The sequence below is a fragment of the Delphinapterus leucas genome, chromosome 3 (assembly GCF_059928025.1).
Source record: "Delphinapterus leucas isolate spDelLeu-1000000601 "Yukka" chromosome 3, BTC_Dleu_Yukka2, whole genome shotgun sequence".
NCBI classification, from domain to species: Eukaryota; Metazoa; Chordata; class Mammalia; order Artiodactyla; family Monodontidae; genus Delphinapterus; species Delphinapterus leucas.
The window spans coordinates 159,264,711-159,286,877 of NC_143131.1; the positions used below are offsets into that span (position 1 = coordinate 159,264,711).

Genomic DNA, 22,167 nt, shown 5'->3' on the forward strand with positions numbered 1-22,167 from the left:
AAAATGTTTTACCAATTTATAGTTCTCACCATCATGTGTGAAAGTACCTGTTTCGTCACACCTAGGTTGATACTTAACTTGCACGCAGGTCTTGCCTCCTCCAGGAAGCCTTCCTTTACATCCATCTCTCACTCACACATTCCACTTGTTCTCTCACTCTGCCCTCTGGACACTACTCTGCTGGGCTTCTGCCATGCAGCCTGTGCATTCCCCTAGGACACCTCCTACGTGGTGTGATAAATATTCAGTTGGTGGTTTGAGGGAAGGGACTGTCCAATTAGTACTCCATTGACAGCTGCTACCTCATGCTTGGCACACAGGAGGCCGTCAGGAGTTTGTTAGGAGAACTCAGTAAATGGTAGCTGTCATCCCCACAAGACTCAGACTGTATGCTCTCCACTGTTCTTTCCCACTTTAAAATTTTATAACTATGTAAAGCTGTAGTTAGAGCTAATTTTTCTATTTAGAAAAGTTAATCAGATTTAATATTTATAGTACCTGAATTGCTTATATTTAGAATACTAGAGGTAGAGAAAAAATTTTTAAAGCATTTCTTACTCTAGGCTCTAAACAGGTAGGAATGTTTCTCCTGCCCAATGTTTATTTATAGAGTGGGTAGATTTTACAGGTCTCCAGTCTTGGAGAAATAGAGATTTTCGATTAGAGCATTTCATTAAACGAGCATTCATCAAAGCAGCATGGTAAGTGGGGAGAGTGTGGACATGAGCCAGATGCCTTTAGCAAAGGCCGTGCCAATTCCTAACCTCAAGGCACCCACTCACCACAGTTAGGTCTGTAGGAGCAGAGTGTGTTCTTCTAGGAGCTTTTTCAGTGGAAAAATGGTGGGCATTGAACAATGTCTTATGAGAGGGAAGACAGGCCCTCCCTGCTTTTGAGGAGCTCCTGACCTGGCGGAGGGAGGCAGAGGCAGACCTGCAGAAGCCGAGTGACAGTGAACACGGTAGGCACTGGGTCCCACTGCTGGGAACCGAGGTGAGGAACCAGCATCTTCTGGTGAGGGAAGTTAAGGCAGGGACTGCACCTTCAGTGTGTTGGTAATGTGGTTGCATGAAGAATTCTTAATGTGTTGGTAATGTGGTTGCATGAAGAATTCTTAACACCTCTCAATTTGTAAATTGTCTTCTGAAACCAGGTTGAGGTCCATTTTGTTGAAATACAATCTCAAGAGAGAGTTGATTTCATTAATAGTTAAATTACATGCTTTCTTAGTTTGGTTTGGGGTTCTTTCTCTTGCTCTCATGAAGCCCATGAAGCCCAAGATTGACAGAGGAGGTGGCTTTGACAGATTCTGTCTTAGGTGGTTTTTTTTTTTCTGCCTAATAAGGGAAACTTATTTTAATTTTAAAATTATTTAAAATCTTGAGATGAAATTATGTTAATTATTGACCTAATAATATAATGTACTCCCCCAATTCACAAAAGCTAGCCTAATACTGTACCAGTCTGAGTACAGGTTACAACAGCTGTAGCAGAGAGAGTTCCAGAGTTGTTCAACAAGGTTGAGATTAATTTGTGCCAATCTCAATGTGGCAGGTGGACCAGAATGGGGGCCACCTCAGTGCCACAAGGTCATTCCAGACTCAGGCTGGTGGGTGACTCTAGCGTCTTCAGCATGTGACTTCCATCTCTGGATCTATGACTGCTGATCCCTCAGCCAACAGCAAGGGAGAAAGATAGATTGAAAGGCAAGCAGCTTTCTGTTTAAAAAAATGATCTGGGAGTAGCATACATCACTTCTGCTCACATCTCATTAGCTAAAGGTTGGTCATCTGGCCACAGCTGGCTGCCAGGAAAGTGACCAGATGTCATCTCTAGTTGGGTAGCCATTTGTCCAGCTGGAACAGGGTGGCTTCTGTTACTAAAACGAAGGGAGGAGTGGATCCTGGAGTAGGTCAGCAGCCTAGGCCTGTCATACTGTCCCTTGGCCACTTCAGACTTAACTTGTCCAAAGCCGAACTTTCCGATTCAGCTATCTCCTGCTTACCTCCAGCTGTTTCACCTTTGTTTCTCCCCATCTCCTACAGGGCAACAAGTCACGTACATTCTTCCTCCAAGCCGTGCATTTCCTTCTTTTCCCCACCTGCCACAATCCTGCCATTTTTGTCAGGTCTGCCTGTTTTGAGTCCTACCCATTCGAATCCAACCCTTTCTCAGCTTCCCGAATGACCTCTCTGAAAAGCGAGTGTGAACCCATGCCTCTCGTGCTTTGATGGCTCTACAGCCCTCAGGCCCAGGCCCAGATGGCTCTGAGCGGCTTCCAGGGCCTGGGGTGATCTGGCCTTGTTTTCTCTCCAGTTTTTTCCCCCCATGACCCAGCAGAATCAAATCTCAAATGATTTGTCATGCTTAGAAGGCACCTCCAGCTCTCTGCACATGCTACTTCCTATCCCTTCACCCTAAACCTCCATTCTTCTGGGTTTAGGGCTCTCCTTGCATCCGATCTCTTCTGAGTGTACCCGCAGTGTACGCTCTCTGTAAGCTTGAAACGCAGAAGGCAGGTTCTGGCAAAGGACCTGGTCCACAGTGGTGCTCAAGAAATGCTTTATGAATGACCAGTATTGCTGGTGCATTACAATATGGCCAAGAAATCGCAGGTTGTAGTGGCTCCTGCCTTCTCGTTGAGTCTGTCTCTGATCCTTTGCATTTTTACTCCACTAGTCAAGCTGAGCAATTCACCATGTCTGAGCACAGCCAGTTTGAGTTCTCTGCTTCTACTCTGTCTCTGGCAAAACTATCCAGGGCAAATGCCACCTCCTCCATGAAGCTCTTCTTGTTTTCTGCACCCCTGCTTGTGGGTAGGACCTCTTTTGCCTTTCAGCTTTGTTTCTATTTTGCTTATGACCCTTACCTCTTTATAACTTATATTACAATGTAGATAATAGACTCATTCCTCACACTTCTCCCCCAAATAGTGAAGTAGGTGCTGCTTCAAGACCAATACCTGTTTGATCTTGATATATGTCTTCTATATTATTTATCACTTTCTTGTACAAAGGTACCCCGTAAATGTTGAGATGAATTGTCTCAGCCTCTTAAAAACTATAAATAAATTAAGAAAAAGATGCTCCTTCAGATGTCAGTAAAATAGAGCAGCATCGTGAGGGAATCATTAGCTACAGTGTACAGTGTTATGGGTCTGATCAGCAGAGGTATATTGAATGGTCACTCTGTCCCAGGGGCCAGGCCCTCCCTGTCCTCCTATCCTGGGAGTACAGGGTGCCACCATGAACAAGACAGACCTTTCCCTCCCCTCCTAGAGCTTAGGGCCCCCTTCTCACAGCAGCATGGCTTGGCCAGCTCACTAAGCCTTGGGTCACTCCAGTGTAACACAGGGCTGATAATTCCTGTCGGTCGTTGTGAGCAGTGTGTTAGCTTATCTAGTGCAATGCTGGCCTCCCAGACGCAATCCCCAGCCAGTGTGCAATGGCTCTTGGTCAAAATGGCTGCTGGTACTACCAGCTGTACCTCAGCCACTGCCCTGAGAATGGTAAAACATGAAGCAACAGTCAGTTGGAGAAACTATTCATTTGATTTAAATTCTTTGTTCAGTCTTGTTGTTAATTTCCATGTTTAATGGAAGTCCTAGACATCATTGTGTTGAAACACATATCATCACTCCAAAAACTCAGTGGGTAGATATTAAATATTAGGCGTTAGAACAAACAAGCAGGAATTTGGGGAAGCTGTAGAATAAAATTTAAATTCTGTGTTTGTAAGCAGTGTAGAATATTTACCTAAATGATTTTATTGTTGGCTTTTTAATTTTTAAGAAATGACCAATATAAATAGCTTGCTAACTTTTGAATAAACATTATCAGACAAGAGCCAGGGAACGGAGTAAAGGTAGCTGCCTGCCGATTTCTGTTTGCTTTGTTTTCTGTATAAAATCATACAGGCTCCTGCAGCGTAGGAATCTCAGCCTACTATCTAAACCACAGAAAGGCTGCTCCGGGGCTGCCAGTTTATATTCATGCCTCGTGGATACCATAGTGTCCATGCTTTTGGCTGTAGCTTATGACAGAGTTCTCTGTCTATGGCTGTCTGTATTGAAGCCCACTAGTGATGTAGGGTTTAGGGAATGTAGGCCAGCTCCGGGACCACCTCACAAGGTAGGAGCGCACTCACGAGCATCCACGGCACACACAGGTGTCACCAGGCCTCCAACACCCTGTTGTTGTGTTTTAACTTACCACTTTTACAATCACTTTGGCATCAGACTTGCTTTCTAGTTCGTCACTTTAACCTGAATTTGTGGACACAGCAGAAGACTGGTCCATTTGTTTTTCTGCATGAATGAATTGTAGACGTTCATTTTGCAGCATCTCCAGAGTGCCTCCATATCTGGTTGAGACGGCACGGTGTAATCTGGTCCCACAGGAAGCAAGCTGATGGGAATCACATAGTGATGTAGTCTTGTCATGGCTAATAAAAATGTACAAATTCTTTTCTCCAAAGGTTGTTATTTCCTAATCCAATCCCTTAAGATATGGTCATGCAGGGTCTCAGAATTCCTTCCTTTCATGATAATCTTGTACCATTAAAATGTCTTTGCATTTTTTGCATGTTGCTTAAGTTCAGAACTTGGTCTAACTCAGTTTACCAACTTACAGCCACGTTGTCTTATATACCAATGAATTTGAAACACTATTAAGTGAGCTATGCATGTATAATTTCAGTAAGAATCCATGTTCATTCTGTTTCTCTTTCAAGGAATCTGACGACTGTACCAGCTCTTTGGAATATTATATGACACTACATCATGAGTGACAGTAAATGTGATAGTCAGTTTTACAGTGTACAAGTGGCAGACTCAACTTTCACTGTCCTAAAACGTTACCAGCAGTTGAAACCAATTGGCTCTGGAGCCCAAGGAATTGTCTGGTAAGTATGGTCTGTTTCAGTAGTGTAGATTGAGTTTTTGTTGTAATAAAAACTTAATAGATCTAAGTCGTCAGAATTTAGAAACACTGATGATAAAAATACCCTTTTCTTTGCTATAGGTTTATAAGCTAAATTGAATCAACCTCTTGCTTTAGTTACATATAGTCAGATTGTAGGATACAAGCTCAAATTCTTAGAATGCTGCGTAAATTTAAATAGGTAGCAATTTTTCTTTGTTTCTTTTCTCTTTTTTTTCTTTTCCATTCCCCCTGTCATTATGATATTAGAGTAATAGGTATGACAGTGAGTTGTAACAGAAATTTGGAGTTTTATTCATTTCTTCATCCTGGCCACCTTTCCCCCCTCCCCCTTTTATTCCCAATCACTCCTATTCATTTCTAGGCGCCGTCATTGCAGTGCCTTGCCCTTCATTGGCAGGATGAGGCCAGTCAGTGTCATTATCACCCCATGGATTAACCAGGAAGGGATGCCGTATGAGGGGTTGGGCTGGCCGTCTCTTCCTTGGTGTCTCACTTCAACTATGTGTCCAGCCCAGAACGTCAGAACCGTTGGTCTGACCCTGAACCTTAGTCTCTTGCTTGGTAAGACAGTCAGCTGCCGCGACATCACTGGCCAGCTAAAGGTAAAGTTTTTCACATGTTTTCTAGACTACAGTTATCAGCACTTCCCAAGCTTTTTATCCCTTAGTTTTTTGGCAAAATCTTTTCTTCGTTTTTTGGTTAGTAAAAACAAGATTGTCTTTGCATCTAAAAGGAACTGTGGTAAAGCTAAACACCCAATGATTAGAGCTTGTAGGTAAAGGGGATTCAAGTAAAAGAGAACTCTTGGATGGTCTGGTAGGAGAGTTTATATTTTTATTAGAGATGTTGAGTTTAGAGAATCTGCATCAGTGGTTAGTAATTGATCCTCTGTTGTAGAGATATGAGATCAGGGAAGTTAGTTGTTTTCTTTGGCTTAGGTAGTTAGAGGCCCTGGAAGCTGAGAGGAGATGGTAGTTCAGAGACTCCCAGAAAAACTAATGAGGGGGAAGGGGCTGTTTGGAAGGAATGCCTGGCTTGCATCTAAAATAGTGGTGATCTTAACTTCCAATTGATAACATGCTATATTGGTACTTAAATCCAGTGTGCCAGGAAAGTTTTAAGGTGAATGGATGGTTCATATTAGGATACTTTGATGTTAATAAAAAGTTCTAGACAGTAAAATATTCTTTTGATTTATAACCCATCTCTTATTTGGAACTGGATGGTAATTTGACATAGGGAATTAAGCAAGACTGATATCAAGGACATTTAATGTAATAACCACATTAAGAGCTTGACTAGAAATTCATAATTAATTGTATAATGGAGAGCTTTATAAGGGTTTTGCAGTTAAAATTAATGACTTCATTACAGCACGGTAAATGACAATAAAATTACATGCTACTTTAAAAAATACTGTTTTTCAGAGATTAGTTTTGATTTCCAGTTTTCATATACTACTTCCCATCTTTGTTTTTTAAAGAAATGTTTAATAATGAATTTACTCATTATGGGTGTGTATTTTTCATTAAAAAAATTCTAGTTTTGAAATGAAAGTTCCCAAATAAACAGTTATAAGCTAAACCTCCTCTGGTAAAAGCAGTGGTAGAATTATAAGATGGAAAGTTCTGAATTTTTAAAGAATTTTAAAGACTAAGAGTCCAGAAATAAACCCAGACATCTGTGGCCAGTTGATTTTCAAAAAGGGTGCCAAGATTATTCAGTGGGGAAAGAACAGTCTCTTCAACAAATGGTGCTGGGACAACTGGATACCCACATACAAAAGAATGAAGTTGGACTCCTACCTCACATCATGTAAAAGGTTAACTCAAAATTGATCGATGACCTAAATGTAAGAGTTAAAACCATAAAACTCTTAGAAGAAAACAAAGGGGGAAGCGTCATGACTTTGAATTCTTAGAAATGACACCAAAAGCATGAGCAACAAAAGAAGAAATTGGACTTTATCAAAATTAAAAATTTTTGTGTATCAAAGAACACTGTCAAGAGAGTGAAAAAACAACCCACAAATGGGAAAATATTTGCAAATCGTGTATCTGGTAAGAGTCTAATATTCAGAATATAAAGAACTCCTACAACTCAACAGCAAACAGACAAACAACCCAATTTATTTATTTTTAGGTAAAAGCGTCTTTTTTTTTTTTTAATTGGAGTATAGTTGCTTTACAATGTTGTGTTAGTTTCTGCTGTATAACAGAGTGAATCAGCTATACGTATACATATATCCCCTCCTTTTTGGATTTCCTTCTCATTTAGGTCACCACAGAGCACTGAGTAGAGTTCCCTGTGCTATACAGTAGGTTCTCATCAAACAACCCAATTAAAAAAAAAAACAAAAAACAGGCAAAGGACTTGAATAGACATTTCCCCAAGGAAGATTTATGGCCAATAAACACATGAAAAGATGCTCATTGTTAGCCATTTGGGAAATGCAAATCAAAACCACAGTGAGGTACTACTTCATACCCACTAGGTGGTCATAATCAACAAAATGGAAAATAACAAAGGTGGGCAGGGATGTGAAGAAATTACAACCCTCATACATTGCCAGCGAGAATGTAAAATGGTGCAGCCACTTGTGGAAAACAGTTTGACGGTTCCTCAACAAGTTAAACATAGAATTATTACATGACCCAGTAAATATCCCTAGATATATTCCCAAAAGAATTAAAAACAGATGTTCAAAAAAGACTTGTATACAAATGTTCATAGCAGCACTATTCTCAATAGCCAAAAGGTGGAAACAGCCCAAATGTCCATCAATAAATGAATGGATACACAAGCTGTGTTATATACATACATGGAATATTATTCATAAAAAAAATGAAGCACTGATATATGCTACAACATAGATGATCCTCAGAAACATGCTAAGTGAAAGAAGCCAAACATAAAAGGTAGTATTATTATATGAGTCCATTTATGTGAAATATCCAAAGTAGGTAAATCCATAGAGAAAGATGCAGATTGGTGGTAACAAGGGCAAGGGGGAGAGAGGAATGGGGAGCAACTTCATAATGGGTATGGAGTTTCCTTTTGGGGTGATGAAAATCTTTTGGGGTTACTTAAAGGTGGTGATTGCACAACACTGTGAATGTGCTAAATGCTACTGAATTGTTCACTTTAAAATGGTTCATTTTATGTTTATGTGAATCCCCCCTTAATAAAAATTTTTTTGAAAAAAAATGTAAACTGAAAGGTGCCTTAACTTAAGGATATTTGTCATTTTTAATGGATATTTAACCCCTGATACTATAGTATTGTATGAAATATTTTCACGTTATATTATGCATTAAAATATGTTGTCATTTTCTTGTAACTTACGTTATATATTGATATAGTCTTAACTGTACTTTCACTTAACTCTTAGTATTTTCATTTAAATAATTTTATGACAATTTTATTAACATTTGTATGAGCAACTTTCACCTCACATACATGTAGAGGCTAAAATTTTAACACCATCCTAAATTTCACGTCTTGCAAATCCCCATTTCCATAGCCTGAATTTTGATTTTAAGGAAGGATCAAAAACTGGGTTTCACCCTTTTCTGCTCAAGAAAGAAGTCTTTGAACTGATTAAAATAGCTCTTAATGAGCCTTTTGCACAGCTAAGAGTTTATTTTGTGATCTTTGATGTAATTATTCACTTAACTTTGTAACCCAAGCCAGTTATTCATTACCAGATCAAAACCTTTTAGTTGGGTTAACTTTACTGATGCATGGAAAAGAGGTTAGTTAACTTGATTCAGATTATTGATACTTTCTTTTAGAAATGTTTGTGCAATTATGAAAATCATTCTTAGACTTCTGGGATGTTTTCTTTTGGCTTTTAGAGGAGGTGCCATCACGAGAGCTGGGCCTAGATGGTTGGAGACCTGGTTTCCATTATTACTTTACTGCTACTTTCTACCAGAGCCTGTGTTGGCTTCCTCTCAGCCGGGAAGGTGGGTGACTACTCCTCACCTTCCTTCTAGGCTTGAGACTTCGTGGTACCATTGAACTGCAGCAGTGGTGGTGCAGGCAATGGTAGTCCCAGACTGACAAGAGAGAAACGTTTCCTGTGATACTTCCCCCACATGTCTTCAGAGGATTTTTTCCTGGCTCTGTTTTGCACAGAGTCTTGGATATTGGCATTATGCTTTAAGGTCCTTAAAAGAAAAGTGTTCTTTTTATACACAGTTCAAGGAGAGGATCTTTTACCTTGTTCTGCTGTGTAGATAGAGCAAGAAACTATGAATGGTGCCAGTTAGACTCCTTTCTTCCTCATCAGTGATGGAAGGGCTTGAGTGTACCCACCATCAAGCCCTAACTTTTAGATAACTTATTTCTCCAATGGTCCCTTCTCTGCAAATATGACAGGTTCTTTCCCACACCCATCACTTTTGTCCCTACTGCATCTCCTGGTTGGAGTCTCCTCTGAAACCCTGCTCTTCTGTCCCTGTCCTGACACTATCCCTGATCTTTTGAGACTTATCTGTGGAACTTCAGATAATCTCACCTCAATCTTGGAATAGAGCCTTCTCTCTGATCGAACCAAGGAGTGTGTGATTGGTTTGATTGATGCACACGTGCGCACGTGTGCACACACACACACTCCAGAACTGTAAGATAATAAATTTGTGTCTTAAATCAGTAAATCTGTGCTAATTTGTTATAGCAACAATAGGAAACTAATATACATGTGCTTTTACATTTTTGAGAAGTAAAATATAATAGTAGCAATAATGCGTGGTTTACAAAACTTGTTAATCATCTGTTTAAACTAGAGCTTGATAAAGATATAGGGACAGGTGTGTAGGTAAACCAAAGTGCAGGTATTGATACAGGATTAAAAGGAGGAGCTGGGGTCCAAATAAAATATTCTGACTCCTAATTTTGAATTGTTTTTACAGTTGTCTGATTTATTTGTTTCTATGTTTCTGTTGTTCATTAAAACTGTTAGTAAAATAATTAGGAAGTAAGTTTTAAAATGTTTATCATTTGAAGTATTTATAAAATTAAGTTATTAATAGAATTAAGTAATTCAAGGTTTTAAAGCTCTACGGGGAAAAGGTGTGTACATTTCTTTCATATATATATATTCACTTTTTCTCTCTCCTTCTAAAATGTCAAGCTGTTTAACCAAAGTAGTAAGGACTATTTGTTTTATGAAACAGTTCTACGAAGTGCTTAACTTTTTTTTTCTGCTTTTATTAAAAAAATTTTTAATTGAAATATAGTTGATTTACAATGTTGTTAATTTTTGCTGTACAGCAAAATGGTTCAGTTATATGTATATATGCATTCTTTTTTTAAAATATTCTTTTCCATTATGGTTTATCGTAGAATATTGAATATAGTTCCCTGTGCTATACAGTAGGACCTTGTCATTTATCCATTCTAACATATAATAGTTTGCATCTGCTAACCCCAAATTCCCAATCCATCCCTCTCCCACCTCTCTCCCCCTTGGCAACCGCAAGTCTGTTCTCTATGTCTGTGAGTCTGTTTCTGTTTCATAAAGGTTCATTTGTGTCATATTTTAGATTCCACATATAAGTGATATCATATGGTATTTGTCTTTCTCTTTTTGACTTACTTCACTTAGTATGATAATCTCGTTCCATCCATGTTGCTGCAAATGACATGATTTCGTTCTTTTTTATGGCTGAGTAGTATTCCATTGTATATATGTCCCACATCTTCTTTATCCTTTCATCTGTAGATGGACATTTACTTTGTTTCCATGTATTGGCTATTGTGAATAGTGCTGCTATGAATATAGGGGTGCATGTGTCTTTTTGAATTATAGTTTTGTCTTTATATATACCCAGGAGTGGGATTGCTGGATCATATGGTAGCTCTATTTTTAGTTTTTTGAGGAACCTCCATAATGTTCTCCATAGTGGCTGCACCAGCTTACATTCCCACCGACAGTGTAGGAGGGTTCCCTTTCTCCACACTCTCTCCAGCATTTGTTATTTGTAGACTTTTTATATATATATAAATTTATTTATTTATTTATGGCTGCGTTGGGTCTTCATTGCTGCGTGCGGGCTTTCTCTAGTTGCAGCGAGCAGGGGCTGCTCTTCATTGTGGTGTGTGGGCTTCTCATTGTGGTGGCTTCTGTTGTTGTGGAGCATGGGCTGTAGGCGGGTGGGCTCAGTAGTTGGGGTTTGCGGGCTCTAGAGCGCAGGCTCAGTAGTTGTGGCGCACGGGCTTAGTTGCTCCGCGGCATGTGGGATCTTCCCAGACCAGGGGCTCGAACTCGTGTCCCCTGCATTGGCAGGCAGATTCCTAACCACTGTGCCACCAGGGAAGTCCCTTGTAGACTTTTTAATGGTGGCCATTCTGACTGCTATGAGGTGGTACCTCATTGTAGGTTTGATTTGCATTTCTCTAATAATCAACAATGTTGAGCATCTTTTATGAAGTGTTTAAAAAAAAAGTGTAATATTAGATCTGACAATGCTTAGAAGTGACAGTTACAACCTTAACATGAAATGGTTGGTATAGCTCTTATTCCTTTTTGCTTCCTCTAGTTCTGTACAAGCATGAATGTTGGCCTGTTCTTATACTGTTTTGTTTTCTGTTAGTATATATAAATAAACATAATGTCCACAACAAAATTTTTGTGATAAAGAAGATATATGCTATAAGGCATAGGAAGGCTATGATTCAGGAGAACTGAGTTCTAAGTCCAGCTCAGATCCTCATAGCAGTAGTTCTTAGTGACCTTGGGCAAATCATTGTGTCTTTATAGTTACACCTCTAAAATGTATAGTTTGGAACTTCTAATTTAAGATCAGACACCTAAACAAAGAGACAGGAGAGCAGTAATCAGTGGATATGAGAGCATTTAACAAGTTTCTGCAGAGGAAGTGAGAATAAGTAGGTAAGACATTTGCCACAAAGAAGAGAACCTATCTATAGTAGAACTCCAAAGAGGTTGTGAGTATACAGATGCCAGATACAAAAAACGAAGATGAAACGGGTGGCTAGAAGTAGGGATGTTAATTAAAAGTGTGTCTATGAAACAGTTTTGCTAGTTGGCTCCCAACATTCCCACCCCTACCCCCATGCTCAGCATTTGCCCCTAGAGAGCGAGTAAGTAAATGAAGAATTATTAGGCCAGTATCTGGGGAAGGAGAAGCCTAGTAAGAGGAGCCAAGGATTTGGGGTGTTCTTTCCCTTGAGGGCATTTGAAAATTCTGGAGTGGGCAGCTGAGAGACTTAGAGTCCTTTGGACTGCTTTGTGGGGCTATAGGAGACAGGGATTGGAGTCCAGGGCCCTCTAAAGGGGCTTAGTGAACTTCCTTTGCTTTAACTGGGTCCAATAAAGGGCTGCATCCTAGAAGTAAGGATGAACCAAAAAGAAACCAGCCCTTGCAGGAACTGCCACTTAACTTCACATCATCTCATTTGCTGAACCCAAAGTGAGGTGAGCCCAAATTGCTAGTGCCCCCAGGTACCCAGCAGAAATAAATGTAAATTCTACCTGGAGGAAGATAGATCATACTGGATATCAAATTATTTCTAGATAGCAAACAGTTTTGCAAGTTCAAGGTGCAAGACGTAATCAGAAATAACTAGTCACACAAGGAGATTGGACAACATTCACAAAATCCAGCACAAACAACAGAGAAAAGAAACAGATCCACAGGGGTTATTGGCATTATTGGATCCAGACTTCCAAAGAGTTATGATGTTATGTTCCGGATGATAAAAGACAGTATGAAAAAGTTTTGGTGGAAAATGAAAACTTAAAACAACTAAATAGAACTTATAGAACTATAAGACATAGTAATTGAATTATGAAGTTAATGGGTGGGTTTAAAAGCATATTAGATATAACTGAAGAGAGAATTGTGATCTGAAAGATAGGTGAGGAAAAAAGTATCCAGAATGAAGCCTGGGGAGACAAAAGGGTAGAAAAATATGGAAGAGAGGATGTATTTGTTTTCTATTGCCGCGTAACAAATTACCATAAACTTAGTGGTTTAAAGCAGAACAACAACCATTTATAATTTCATAGTTCTGTAGGCCAGAAATCTGGGTGGGATTTCCTGGGTTCTCTGCTTGGCATTTCACAAGGCTGAAATCAAGGTGTCACTGGACTGGGCTCTTATCTGGAGGCTCTGGGGAAGAATTTGCTTTCAAGTGCATTCAGGCTCTTGGCAGAACCCAGTTCCTTGCAGCTGTAGGTCAGAGGTCTCCATTCCATTCCCTTGCTCTCTATCAGCCAGGGGCCACTCTGCTCCTAGAGGCTCCCACATTCCTTCTCACGTGACCCCCCTTCCATCTTAAAGGCAACAACATGTCTAGTCCTTCTCAGGATTCAGATCTTTCTGACTTTCCCCTCTTCCCACCAGCCAAACAAACTCTGCTTCTAAAGGGTTCTCGTGATTGGACTAGTGCCCCCCCCACCCCTTCCGTTGTGATCTCCCTTTTGTTAAACTTGGCCCTCTTGCAGGACACAGGGTCAATATACTACAAAAAAATCAAATGCCTAGAAATTGATAGAACAAACCACTTCAGAAAACAGTTTGGCATTATCTACTAAAATAAACTATATGTAATACCACTTTTAGCTATCTACTCGTCAGAAATGCATGCCCAGAACCATGTACAAGAATGTTTATGACCATGGTTTTTGCTTGCAAACTGAAAACAACCAATGTATCTATCAACATTATGTCATATAATCATAACAAAGGAATATTATAGCGATGACACAGAATGAGTTATAGCTTCACACAACAACGGATGTGCCTCACAAATATAATGTTGAGTGAAAGAAGTCAGGCATAGACAGTTTCAAAAACCAGGCAAAAATAAATGATGCAGGGGCTTGAAGATACATGTAAAAGCAAGGAAGTGATTATCATAAAAGTCAGAAGTAGGGGACTTCCCTGGTAGTCCAGTGGCTAAGACTCCATGCTCCCAATGGAGGGGGCCCAGGTTCGATCCCTGGTCAGGGAACTAGATCCCACATGCCACAACTAAAAGATCCTGCATGCCGCAATGAAGATTGAAGATCCTGCGTGCAGCAGCTAAGACCCAGCACAGCCAAATAAATATATTTTTTTAATTATAGTATAAAAATAAAGTCAGAAGTAGTTATCGTCTTTGGGGGGCAGGAAGGATAGTGATTAGTGGGGGGGAGTGCTTTGGGGTTGTTGACAAAACATGGTTCTTTGTAATAAATCATTAAGACAAGGAACAAAAAAGGAAGCAAAAGAATGAATACCAGACAGGCATACGCCTTCTCACCAACAACACTCAACTCTGGAAATCATTGGAGCTCTGAGAGAAAATTGATTTCGAGCTTAGAAGACAAACTATCAATCAAGGATAAAGGAAGAGTAAGATAATTTATCTTCCATGCCCTTTTTTTCTGAGGAAATTCCTTGAGAGTGTACTCCAACAAGAAAGAATACAAGAACGTGTAACACCAGAAACAGTGGAAGCCAGAGAAAAGAAATCCCAGGGCAATAGGTACACATCAGGCCTTGAAACCCCAAGAAAAATGTCTTTCCGAAAAATGGAATAGATTCCAAACAATAGATAATGTGAGTAAGGAGGTAAGAAGTACTAGTGACAGCTCTAAAGAGGTGTATTTGTCTTCTCTTAATAAGAAAAAAAAAGTTTATTAGAAACTTGTGGTAGAAAAGTTAGAAAAAGTCATGATCTAAGAATAAAACAAATTTAAAGCAGCATGATGTTTGAGAACTTACGGAATGTTAGAAGAGAATCCATTTAACCTTAATGCTGGAAACAATCACATTCTCTTATGAGTGGCAAGGGTCATGTGATCTTTAGAAATGAAATGTAATCCTCGCTCTGAAATTAGTAATGTTTACATGTGTGCACATACATACATACACTCTGTAAGTCGATTTTCAACTTTTAGACACATCCTAAGGAAGAAACACAGAAGATTTAATTATAGGGATTGAAAGATGTGTTATTAAACTTGACCATTTAAGACAGAAATTGGAGGAAAAGAGATTAGAGAGCTGGAGGAAAAAGGAGATGAAGTGTAATATTCTCATTTTACATAGTGGGGAGCAAGAGGTTCCTTTGAAGGTTGATGCGGCAAGTTTAGGCATGTTATTTAAAGTTACAAGGGTGACCAAGGGAAAAGTTAAAAATAACATGAGAGGTCTTCCCTAGTGGCGCAGTGGTTGAGAGTCCGCCTGCCGATGCAGGGGACACGGGTTCATGCCCTGGTCCGGGAAGATCCCACATGCCGTGGAGCGGCTGGGCCCGTGAGCCATGGCCGCTGAGCGTGCGTGTCCGGAGCCTGTGCTCCGCAACGGGAGAGGCCACAACAGTGATAGGCCCGCGTACCAACAACAACAACAAATAATAATAACATGAGAACAAAAAACTAGGAGGAGTTGGGGGTTTCAACGAAGTGACTAAATCCTCAGTGTTCATAATGGGGAGTAAATAGCTAATTTCTGAAGTTGATAAATGAGGAAATAGTGATAAAAGTATATTCTTTGGAGTTGAGATATTACTAAAAGAAGTAAAGCCAGGAATAACTGAAGGTAGCTCCTCCTGGAGTTGGAACTAGGAATGGGGAAGCATGAGTCTGCTCAGATATTCAGAATTGGTCCATTTTGCTCATTGGACAAAAACTTTTGAGACCAAAAAAGGTGTGTCTGTTTTTAAATTCTCAAGACTGAGAAATATATATATATATATATATATATATATATATATGTACAAATCACATGTGCATGTATTAATTAATGATTTGTTTCACAAATAGATTTATTTTTGACATTTTATAATCCATATGAATATTACATTTGCATATGGGCATGTGATTTTAATTAATTAATTTTCTTTATTATTTTTTTGGCTGCATCAGGCCCTAGTTGTGGCACGCAGGGTCTTCATTGAGGCGTGTAGGATCTTTCCTTGTGGCATGCGGGCTTCTCTCTACTTGTGGCCCATAGGCTCCAGAGCACGTGGACTCTGCAGTTTGCGGCATGTGAGCTCAGTAGTTGTGGCACACGGGCTTAGTTGCCCCACAGCATGTGGGATCTTAGTTCCCCAACCAGGGATTGAACCCAAGTCCCCTGAATTGGAAGGCGGATTCTTTACCACTGGACCACCAGGGAAGTCCCTGGGCATGTGATTTTACATTTGTGTATACATGAACACATAATGTGAATTAAAGAAAAAGTAATTCCAAAGTAACATGAAGCTTCTAATAATTCTTAACCAAATGCTACAAGCAGACAGCCTTCAATTTTAAAAAGTTAAAATTGAATTAAGTTTGGGTTTTTTGGCAAAAAAAAATTAATAGACGTGAATAAGTGTAAACAGTGTTATAAACTGAATAGAATAAATAAATAGAAACAGTATTTTAAATGGTGCTTAGGTTCTCAGATGGTCTTTAGCAGCTTTTAACCCCTGATGAGGAGCCAAAAGGTAACAGTGACAGCAATCATACTGTTAGTGCTAGCTTGAAACTAGTACAGAAGGTACTCAATTTTTCCTGTCTCTTTTCTGGAGGAAAATCAATCATAAATTTCAGCTGGGAACTTGAGATTCTGGAAACAAAGATCCTAGAGGATTTTATTTCTTAACCATAGTAGTACGAGGAGGTATTTCTAGCAGAATTTTATGTATAGCAATTGCTTATGTTAGGGATTTTGTATCTTGGGGATTTACCATGAACTGAGATTTTGGCTTCTGTTTTCCTTTTAGATTCTTACATCTGGGAAAAACACAATCAATCAAAATCTAGATTTATTATATCCATCTCATGAGTTCAAACCATTTTCTCTACTGTGATACTCCAAAATATACTTATATTTCATTCTGTGATACCAGTGACTTTTTTTCAACTTATTGGCATATTTAAACTGAAGATTTTGTTTCCTGAGCAGTCTTACATGCTCTGTATTAAATTACTTGGTTCTGAACATAATAATCTCAACTAATATAATGAGACGTCCATGTGCAAAGGATTGCTGAATCCCATCCTAGCTTCAGCTGCCATGGTGGCGCCTCTGCAGAGGAGTCCATTCGTCCTGCACTCTTAGCCAACTCACCTTGCTCTTAATGTGCAGAAGTACCAGAGTAGAAGCAAGCAGATTTTTCCTTATTTGTTATTCATTTAAAAAGATAATACATTGAATGTACATTCTTCTGCATTGCTGTATATTCCAAAATCATCCTAATGGGTTGCCTATTATATTTCTCAATTATAGTGCTGCTTTTGATACAGTTCTTGGGATAAATGTTGCAGTCAAGAAACTAAGCCGTCCTTTTCAGAATCAGACTCATGCAAAGAGAGCTTATCGTGAACTTGTCCTCTTAAAATGTGTCAATCATAAAAATGTAAGTTATGTCTATATTTCCTCTAATACTTTAATGTTGTCAATGCTGCCATAATCATCTGGGTCTTTGGAGGTACAATGAGTTTAGACCTAGGGTAAACTAGTGATAAAAATACTATTTAAATGGTTATATTTTATTGACAGAATTTTCAATCAACATTGGAGATATTGAAGTCAGCAAGAGGCATCATTGTCCATAGGAATTTAAGTCACTCAACACAGATGGGAATGTCAATTAACCTTGTAACCATTTGGTTTTCACTGTTTCCCTGTGTATAAAATGGCAACAGTATTGACCTGGCAAATTGAGAAATATCCAAATACTTTTTAGAAAAATGTTGTTCTATAAGTAGCTTTTACATATTCACATTTATTTAAATAAATGTTATTAGATGATGTTATATTCAAGATAGTTGTACTTGGCATCTCTACAGAAATCAAAGCATTGTAAATTTTAAGGAAAAACAGTATATCTCTAGAAAATGAGGTACTCAGGCCCATTTTATGTTCTACTACTGATGCCTGAGCATTATTTTGAACATGGTTTTGATAACCTTGCCATGTTATAAAATTATAAAATGTTAAGTCTGGCAGGGGCTTTGGAGACCCCCTCCCATGTGACCTCTTTTTGTTACGGGGTGGGGGGGATAAGTATTTAAAAGTACACTCAACTCTATATGGCTCCTTTTGTTGTAACATTTATGCTGGATTTTTCTGGTGTAGGGACATTAAACACAAAACTAAGATAGGTTCAATCTTTTGAGTCTGTGGTTTGTGTTTGTTTTTAAATTCTCCAATGCATGCTTTATTTTACAGGTTTAAAACAAAAAGTAAAAAAGTTTTTTTTTCAGGTTACAAAAAAATATGTTTATTATTATTTTTAATTCAAACAGTATAAACAAGAAAGAAAAATCCTTGAATCCCACCACCCACTATTATTAACATTTTGGTGAGCATTCTTATGCATATATATACACACATACATAAATAAGCTCAGTTATGTTATTACACATCCTGCTTTTTCCCTAGTGGAATGTTGCTAGATCTCATATACATTAATGAACATAGATATAAACCATTTTTTAAATGGCTACATAGTACAGATGCACAGTAATTCATTTAACCAATCACCTATTATCAGATATTTAGATTGTTTCCAGTTTTTTGCTATTATAAGCAGTGCTGCAGTGAACATCCTTATACATTGCATCTTTGCACACTTGTCCAGGTGAATTCCTTGGCCAAGATTGCTGGGTCAAAGACTATGCATACTTTTGGTTTTAATAATATATACTGACAAATTAACCTCAAGGAAGACTGTCAATTTTACACTTTTATTGAGTATCTGAGTATGTCTTTTATTTCAAAATACCCCAGAGCTACATACTGTTGATTTGTTTTACCTTACCAAACTGATAGATGACAAATCATACCTTATTTTTATTTGTGAGGTTGATTTTCTTTCCATATCTCTATTAGCCATTTATTTTTATTTCTTGAGAGTTTGTTTTTCATGGCCTTTGTCAATTTTTCTCTAGGACTGTTGGTTTCTTTCTTATGCATCTATAGAAGATCTTTGTATATTAAAGCTGTCAACCCTCACTTTTCCATCTGACCTAATTTAGGTTGTTTTTGTCATACTGATTTTTGTTGTTGTGTTTAACATAATCAAATCTCCTAGGTTTCCTGTCATGCTTAGAAAAGGCTTTTCTACACCAGAATTGCATAAATGTTTATTCATATTTTAATGTTTCATGGTTTCATGTTTTAGATTTAAATTTTTGTTCCATTTTGAGTTTATCTTGGTGTAAAGATTGAAGTATGAATCTAGTTTTTTTCCCCCTTGGCTAGCCAGCCACTCAAATCCTATATACTGAATAATTCATCTTTCCCTCAGTCATTTGAAATGATTGAGGACGTGTGTTTGATGCTCAAGCAGCAGAATTCATTGTTTAACCATTGGGGTGCCAGGACCAAGGCCTGTGGTGGGGTCAGTTCTTGAATCCTCCTTACGTAAAGGTAATGTTAATAGGTAATGCTATGAGGCATTTCATCTTTATCATACCAAAAATATAAGCTTAGCCTTTACATTTCAAAACTTTTTAGAAATTTGGATATTGTATTTAAGTTTTCAGAGTTAACATATTGCTTTATTTAGTGTTTTTCTACTTGTAATTGCTACTTTTTTATGTTCAGAGCTAGAAAGACATTATGTGTTAAAATTCTATAGTAATAAGTTACTGGGGACACATAAAAGTGATTTGATTAAAAGTGCATATTATTTCCAAGTTGAGAATCCTAATCATTTAGCTTTTTTCAAATGCTGTGTAATAGAATGTTTTGGTAAAAGCAATAACAATAATAATAAATACAAAGCTCTGCTGTGATTTTTTTTCTAGTTTTAACACACTTTAATGTTAAACTTAATTTTTATAATCAAGTAGAGTCATTTGACATGCTGAGATATAATTTTCTTTTTTCAGATAATTAGTTTGTTAAATGTGTTTACACCACAGAAAACTCTAGAAGAATTTCAAGATGTGTAAGTATAATTTTTATTCAGTAATACACTGCTCATCAAAGAGTGAAAATTTAGAAAAGAAAGTAACTGCTTTTTTACTTAGGAAATATAGGTGAGAACACATTTTTAAATGATATCCTAGCCACTTTTCTCTGTGGACGAGAAATATTAAGGAAAATGAATAATAATATTCAACTATTTGTGCCTAGATGGTTATCATTTCTACAGCAGATAAAGGATGATTGAAAATAATTCTTCAGAGCAGACAGTGCCATTAATGCTGCTGATTTCCTTTACTGAAATATAAAATATAACATGTTTTTCTCTAGTCCCCAAGATTGTAGGGTTTAGGTGTTTATAATTATTATTTGAAATGGGTAAGTCATTAAACTTCCAAAATGTGAAATAGAATTATCTTAGTAATGATGAAATGAGATATTAATTTATTATTGAGATATAATACACAACTTTATCCTAAATTTATTCATGTATTCATTCATTCATTCAACAAATATTTGATTGCCAGGAATTCCCTGGCAGTGTGGTGGTTAGGACGCCATGCTTTCAGCCCGCAAGCCACACGGTGAGGCCAAAAAAAAAAACAAACAAATATTTGATTGCCAACTGTGTACTAGACAGTCTCTTGAACTTGGCATACTTTAGTGACCAAAACAGCAAAAATACCTTTCATTTTTTAAGAATTGCAGGTGGTCATATTTCTTCCTAGAGCTTGCAGGAAAGCCAGGGAAGATAGACAGTCAACATAACAAATAAGGAAATGATGTCATTCATTAGGATGTGTGGCAAATGTTGTAGAAGAAATGGAGCTGGGTAAGGGGGTTCAGAAGTGCTGGTCGTTAGGAGTCAGGTTGCAACTTTAAGTAGAGTAGTTAGGGAAGGACCTCACTGGATTGGTGACATGTGAAGAAAGCCTTCAAGGAAGTGAGGAGGTTAGTCCTACAGATATTTGGGGGAAGGTAGTATCAAGATAGAAGGAACAGGCAGTGTAAAGGAGCAGAAGAGGGAGTGTGCCTGTTGTGTTATAAGAACAGCAGGAGCCAGTGTGGCTGGATCAGAGGAAGCAGAGGAAAGTTGAAGAGGTGGGTTCAAAGAAGTGACAGGGCCAGACACTGCTGGGCCTCTAGGCCATTGTAAGGATTTTCCTTTACAAGTCAGTAAGACTTTCAGCAGGAAGAGTAAGCTTATCTGACTTACGTTTTAAAAGAATAACTTTGGTTTCTGGGTCGAGAACCCACTGTTAGGAGTAGGACACAGAACACCAGTCAGGAGGCTATTGCAGCAATTCAGGTGAGATTATGATGGCTGCATTTAGACCAGAGGGGTGATAGTGATGGTAAAGGCAAGAGATAGGATGCTGACACTGTTTTGAAGGTAGAACCCCACTGTTTGCTCCTAGAGAGAATGTGTGGTATGAGAGAAAGAGGAGCTGAGATCAACACTTGGAGCTTTGGCCTGAGCACCAGAAGGATAAAAGTGGTCTCAACTGAGATGTGGAAAGCTACAGTCAGAACAGATTGCGAGGTAGGGTAGAATCAGGAACTCAGTTTTAGTTCAAGATGTCTGTTGGACACCCAAGTGGAACTGTGAAATAGGCAGTTAGATAAATGAGCCTGGAGTTCAGCAGGGGGATCTGGGTTGAAGGTATTAATTTGGTAGTTGTCAGTCTATAGATGGTATTTAAAGTCTTGAGACCAGAGACCAGAGATCACCAAGACTGTAAGTACAGTTAGAGAAAAGAAGACCAAGGACCGAGTGCTGGCACTTCAACAGTAAGAAGCTGGGGATAGGAAAAGGGCACAGTCAGCCAGGATTGTAGGACTGGCCACTGGATTTAGCAACACGGAAGGCCGACATGGAGCCTTGAGGACAGTTTCAGCAAAGTGGTGGGGGCAAAAGCCTGATTAAAGTGGGATTAAGGAAAAATGGGAGAAAAAATTGGAGATGATAAGTATAGACACCTCTTTGGGGAGTTTTGCTTGCATAGGGAGCAAAAATACAGGATGGTAGCTGGTGGGGGAAGTAAGGTCAAAGTTTTCTTAAGCTGAGAGCAATAACAGCATGGTTTCTATATTGGTAAGAATGATCCAATAGCAAAAATGTTTAAATATAGGAGAATTTGAATGTTTGAGATTCTATTTACTATGATATAAAAATTGTTTTGTATTTAACTTGAAAGGCATTTTGTTGTTAGTTGTTTTCATTTTTTGAAAACTTTTACAAACTTTCATTATACATTTGCTTCTTTTCAAGATACCTTATAAATGTTTAGGGAAAACAAGTTATCTTTTTACTTTAGCCAGTGCAGTGACTAGGTGGT

At 38.4% G+C, this 22,167-nt stretch overlaps 1 protein-coding gene across 5 annotated transcripts in view; it reads left to right on the plus strand.

Moving 5' to 3' along the window:
- The window catches only part of MAPK9 (mitogen-activated protein kinase 9), a 60,020-nt gene that overhangs the window by 14,225 nt on the left and 23,628 nt on the right, over positions 1-22,167 (plus strand). For 2 of the 5 annotated variants that reach the window (XM_022563316.3, XM_022563314.3), the window contains exons 2-4: positions 4,732-4,902; positions 17,180-17,309; positions 19,792-19,850. In XM_022563316.3, coding sequence (XP_022419024.1) covers positions 4,781-4,902; positions 17,180-17,309; positions 19,792-19,850 — 311 coding nt within the window. In that variant the 5' untranslated portion in view covers positions 4,732-4,780. Of the gene's footprint in view, positions 1-4,731; positions 4,903-5,304; positions 5,546-17,179; positions 17,310-18,201; positions 18,258-19,791; positions 19,851-22,167 lie in introns of those variants that run through there. The other 3 variants (XM_089909813.1, XM_089909811.1, XM_089909812.1) reach the window with 3 other exon arrangements.